The sequence below is a fragment of the Meriones unguiculatus genome, chromosome 20 (assembly GCF_030254825.1).
Source record: "Meriones unguiculatus strain TT.TT164.6M chromosome 20, Bangor_MerUng_6.1, whole genome shotgun sequence".
Lineage (NCBI taxonomy): Eukaryota > Metazoa > Chordata > Mammalia > Rodentia > Muridae > Meriones > Meriones unguiculatus.
In genome coordinates this window covers 24,499,716-24,505,758 of record NC_083367.1, presented here as the reverse complement: position 1 = coordinate 24,505,758, position 6,043 = coordinate 24,499,716, and the positions used below count along the sequence as shown (strand labels likewise).

Genomic DNA, 6,043 nt, shown 5'->3' with positions numbered 1-6,043 from the left:
CAAGGCAAGAATAATTGTGTTAACTGTAAAAGGTTTTCGTGTTCACTCTGAATGAGGCAATATTAATGTGGGAAGGAAGCATTTGCTTTTTCTTCAGTGATTTGTACCAGTTTGGCTAAAGTATTTGGCAGTGAGGTGCAGATGAGAAGATATGGAGGAGGAGAATATTTCGGATTATTTCATCTTAAGAAATGTCACTAAAGAGATACAGACAGCTGGTGGCTACTGATGGAGGTGGGAGCCATTTTTTCCAGTGCTGTAGAAACTAGTAGGTTGTTCAGGCTCCATGCATTTGCAGGAGACCATAACTAAGCCCAACATGTAAAACACTCTCTCTCTCACACACACACATTTTAGGCAACTTCCTTTTTTTCTCTTTTTACTTTTTTGCAATTTGCCAATCTCCTGGAGTACAGAATACTAATTCAGGATGTGCACACAGTGTGATACAATCAAACCAGAGTGGGAGTCATCTCCATCACTTTATCCATGGACCATTTCAAGGACGGATAATTTAATTCTTTTCAGATCATTTCAAAATTTGTCATACATGTTTTAACCAATAGTCACCCCACTGTGTTAACAAAGAATTAGAAGTAATTGCTGCACTTCTCTGTGTTCTGGTACTCATCATTATTTTTTATCATTCATTTTTAAATTACCATAAATGGGTTTCATTATACAGAGTCCTCATTTTCCTACATATATTTCATGTGTTATGCCTTTGTTATTCAGTTTTTGTTACACGTTGTACATTGTAATATATATATGTATATTCACACCCACATATATTTCACTTTGTCATTCATTCCCCTCCCTCTGTGCCCTGGCCATGTCCTTGACCCTTTCTTGCTGATCCTTTTCCTTTGAAGTGCCAGCCTTTGATGCACTAGCAAAGACCAAATCTATTCTGTGTCTTTTTGAATAATCAAGTTAGTATTATGGAAATGTGAGCTGAAAATTTTACCCAGCAAGATGTACTTCAGTGCTCTGCGAAACCAGGGGTAGAAGAAACCATAAATTAAGGGATTACATGTGGAGTTAAAATAACCAAACCATGTTAAGGAATCAAACAGAATTACAGGCGTAGAGAAATTCAGAAAGGGATCTAAGAGAATGGTGAAGAAACAGGGAAACCAACACAGTAAGAAAACCCCCATCACTATTCCTAAGGTTTTGGCTGCCTTTTTGTCTTTCCTCATTTGATTATTTTGATTTTCTGGCAAGCTACCAATTGCATGAGCATGCTTTTTGGATACTGCAAAAATTTTGCCATAAATCCCCACCATCACAGAGCTAGGAGTAAAAAAACCTGCCACAAACAAAGTGGTCCCCCACAGCTTGTTGAACGTGACTGGGCAGGAACTGGAACACGCAACCAAAATGTCATAGCCTTCAATTCCATCAGCATAAGCCTCAGAGAAGACGACCCCAAAGGCGAACGCTCCAGGGACAGACCAGCAGAGAAGCAGCAGCCGCTTGACGACTGGAATGGTCATTTTGGTGCAGTAACGCAAAGGGTGACAGATGGCATAAAATCTATCGACGGCCACCAAGCAAAGATGGAAGATGGACGTGATGCTGAGCATCAGGTCAAAGCTATAATGGATCTTGCAAAATGTAAGCCCAAAATACCAGCAGTTCTCCACCGACCGGACCATGCTATACGGCATGATGGTGAACCCCAGCAGGAAGTCGGTGACAGCCATAGAGAGAATGAGGAGGTTGGTTGGTGTCTGAAGCTGCTTGAAGTAGGAAATGGAAATGATCATGGCCAGGTTCCCAAAGATTGTGATAAATATGGCTCCTACCATAAATGAATACATGGCGACTCGGACGCCTAGAGACCGTTCATTTTCTGGGCACGATCCATTTCCGTATTCTGAACAGTCAAAGATTTCCTACAGAAAAGCAAGAACAGGTGGGATTTTATGAGAGAATGGGAAAACACTCTACATTTTATTTCTGCTTTCACAGACAAATTCAAAGAAAATTATGAAAGACTCAAAGAAGATAATTAACTGACATATGTAAATATACATGATATGTCCTTCTCATTAACTTTATGATTTACAGAATTTTAATAGCATATATTAAAAATTATTTACTCTATGCTTTCAGTGCCTCGAGTTTTACCACCCACACTTAATCCACTCACTTTGTTATTACAGGATCTGTAATTCAGAAGTAGAAGAAGCAGGGGCAAAAGATGAAAAGCATGGGAGATAGAAAAAAGAAGCAGGAGGGGAGACAATTAAACAAATATATTACTGACTTCTCTCTACCTGAGCTTCCTTGTATGTATAGAAAGAGCAGAGAACTGCTTGAAAATGCAAACACTTTGTCCTCACATGAATCTGGAATCCATCTTCAGACTTGATTTTGTGTGTGTGTGTGTGTGTGTGTGTATGCTGCCTCATAAATCTAGGTTATTGTGTGGAAAATAAGTTTCATTCACATGTTCTATTATGTTCTCTATGCTTTGGTTTTTTTCTTACTAATTTTTTTTTAAGAAGAAGGATTAGTGAAGTATCCTTACTATCTGTTAGAGCCATTCTCTTCAGCAAATCTTAAATATTGGCAAGCATCACAGAGCAGCTATTCAGAATAACAGGTAAATCAAGGGGTGCAGGTCAGTGGACAACTTTCAGAGTTGGTCCTCTCCTTCCACTGTGTGGTTCCTGGGGATGGGACTCCAAGCAACAGGCTTTGTGGTGACTATTTTTAATGGAAACAACTAAAGCACATGTAGGAGAGAGGGCAATTGCTACCAAGGAATGTATTCAAGACAGTTTAATTCCTCTTTTCCTTCCTGCTCTGGGACTGCAGGTCCACCTGCACAGAAGAAATGTAGCATGTGACAGCTACACTTTCACAATGCTTTAAAGTGGATGAAAGAACCATTGATACTTAAGACCTGGGTGTTTAAAAGCTTAAGACAGGAGTGGCACCAAATTACATTGAGGTCACTGCCAGCTAATACCTTAAAGGTTATTTACAGGAAAACAAATCTATTCCCAAAAGTTGGTAGTGGTGATTAGTTGGTTTGGTTTGTTTTTTTTGATTTTTGGGATAAGACTTCATATTGGATGATCATATAGGATGGCCTTGAACTCTTGCTCCTTCTGCTTCCACTTCTTGTGAGCTGGGATTATAAGTGAGTACCACAAGGCCCAGCCTAAAAGAGAGATTTTTGTCCGCTTGTTTGAGAATTTCTTACATGCATATAACGTGTTTTGACCTAATCTATCCCTATCTCTTCACATCCAGCTCCTCCCTTACTGTCTCACTACCACTTTTTTCTTTAAGGTTTATGTGCCTTTTTTTTAAAAGCCCACTGAGTCCACCTAGGCTGCCAGTGTGTGCATGGGTGGGGGATATCCACTAGAGGGTGGGAAGTTTCTCAGGGGAAAACTACCTCCCCAGCAGCCATCGCTTGCCGATACTTCCGCGGTTGGTGCTGGGACTTTGTGACCTCCCTCCATCCAACCTGAGGCTTTGTCTGATTTGATCTTCTGCAGGCAAAAAGTTTGAATTCGTGCATGGAACATCCCTGTCATGCCTGGAAAACTTTCACTACAGTGATTCACTACCTCTGACTCTTAAAATCTTTCTGTCTTTTCCTCTTCCATGATCATCCCTGAGCCTTGGGATAGTTTCACTAAAATCCTTTTCCCATACATTTCTAAAGCGTATATAATCAGTTCTCAAACTACACTTATTTTTAGGTACTAATAAAATTAAATTACTAAAGAATATAGTAGTGTCTAAAAATAGGTGTTTTTACTATATTCCTTAGTACAATAATTTTAAAAATGGGAAGGAATAGAGAGATAGGATAGATACATGATGTTAACAAATAGAAAGATACCCCACCCAAGGAACTCTTTACTTTCTAAGTGAAGTGATTTTTAAATAACCCAATCAAATTTCCTTTGGATTTCCTATGCCTTTTCCCCGTCTTTCTTTTCCGAAGTACACATTCAACCTAGCACTTTATTTACAGTGAGCACACATTCTGCTCCTGAGCTGCCTCCACTTCACTTAGGAATGCTTGAGAACCTACACTGAACAAACCAGTTGGTCCTGTGAAAAACTACCACTTTTTCCAAGGTGCTAAATAGTCTTCTCAGGAGACTCTCCATTGTCGAAAGGCAGTCAGTCGTTTTATTTCCATGCTTAGACTGAAGTGCCTTTCACTGCAGGTTTAAAGGAAGCCCTGACTCTCCAACAATCTAGAGTCTACATACTCTCCCTGCATGTGAACAGATAGAAAACGGAAGAACACAGCAGGAACAATGTATATGTTTCTGCAGAGTCAGAGAAAACACAGACTTTCCCTTCACATCCCTTCTCCACATACCTGCTGTGCTTCCAAAGATGCCATTGTAGCTGATTTGTGGGAGAACCTTAGTCTTTTCTCTGCTGACTGTGAAGGCTGATGCTGAAATGTTGGACATGAGCTATGTTAACTGTGCTGCTTTATAATTTAACAGTCCCTCTCAAGGGCATTGCACATGTATTGCAGGGAGGGTTTAAGTGACCCTCGCCCCCCCCCCCCTAGGCATCCGTCTAGGAATCTGTGCTTCCTAAATTTTCATCACCCACAGCACTATGAATAATCTAAGACAACAACCTAAAGGCTATAATAGTTACACTGAGCGCCTTGAGTTATCCGTGGCTCTCAATCCCAGCTAGCTATAGATGGAACGGGTGATTCAAGGGAAAAGACAGACAGGTGTTCGCTGTCACTTTAAAATGACCAGAATGAATAGTCACAGTCTACGTTTTGAATCATATTTTATACTCACAGGGGTTTTCTCATGTACTGTTTTCCTGTCTTTGGCTAGGAATGCAGCTCAGTGCTCCCAACACCAGAGGAGTCAGACAGAGCTATCGTACTAGGTAACTCCCACAGCTGTGCTCAGACCCTCTCAGACCCTGTGTTAAACCTGTGCACATCTACTCAGAGTGGTGCATATTAGTGGTCGTGCTTTCCACTGCTGGAGTAACTTAGGGAAGAAATACATCTCAGGCGCAGGAGGAACATAACACTGGTTGTTACATGGCACCAGGTTCTGCTTAAGTTTGAACCATGGCAGTGACCTTAGCTATTTCAGTAGCTACTTTGGATGTACAAAGCTTGGATAGCGATGTGGGAAGGCTGAGCTCTGAAGGGCTCAAAAGGGATCATTGATCTTTTGTCTCCCTCCGGAAGTTTTTAGTGACATTTTAGCAAGGAACTCTGCATTTTCATTTTGCTTGGTTTCTACAAAATATATAAATAATCTTGATTTGACTTTCTTGATAGCTTTTTATAAGGAAGAAAGTGAACAACAACAAAAAATCATCCATTGTGTAATTCAGAGCAACTCAATCATATTACAGTATAATCAGACAATTTATATTTAAAAAAATATATTGTAAGTACAAACATCAGTCTAAAAGATTTTTTAATTAGGAATTAATTTTTAATGATTAGCAGAAGACATTACTACTCAAGAGTTGCCAAAATCTTTCTTGGCTCTGTAAAGAATTACGCGTATATTCTTAGAGGCCAGGATATATCTTAGTGATAGAGACCCTGCCTAGTGTACAGGGGGCCCAACACTCAATCTCCAGCACTAAAAATCATTATTATTTCTATTGTCAACATTTGCATAATCATTATCATCATCTCTCTTAGTTACACAGACAGAAGAGAAGTAGCATCTGCTAGTCCCTCAGTAAGCATGTCAGCTATCAAGTCTACCGCTGCAGTATTATCCTGGCTTTTGTTCAGGTAACACTCATGACCATGATGTGGTACCCTAGTTAGTGCTGAACTGCAGTGCCCATGTTATCTCTCTCCCTTCGCCTCAGCATGTCTCACCTCACATCATCACAAAGTGTGCTTGTAATGTAGTATATGAAGTGTAGCAAAAACTTTTGCATCCATTTTGTTATAATTGTTCTGTTTTGTAATAGGTTATTGTTAATCTTTTGCTGCATCTAATTTGTGTTAAAGTTTATTACAGGGGTTGTATGCAGGGGAAAACAAGGT

General features: G+C 39.9%; 1 protein-coding gene across 1 annotated transcript; it reads right to left on the bottom strand.

The window, feature by feature from the left end:
- Window positions 1-905: 905 nt before the first annotated feature.
- Taar2 (trace amine associated receptor 2) lies at window positions 906-4,387 on the bottom strand. The gene is made up of 2 exons (XM_021653707.2): window positions 4,364-4,387; window positions 906-1,901 (listed from the first exon to the last, which is right to left on the bottom strand). Exons 1-2 carry the CDS (start codon window positions 4,385-4,387, stop codon window positions 906-908), a joined length of 1,020 nt encoding a protein of 339 aa, XP_021509382.1.
- Window positions 4,388-6,043: the final 1,656 nt, after the last annotated feature.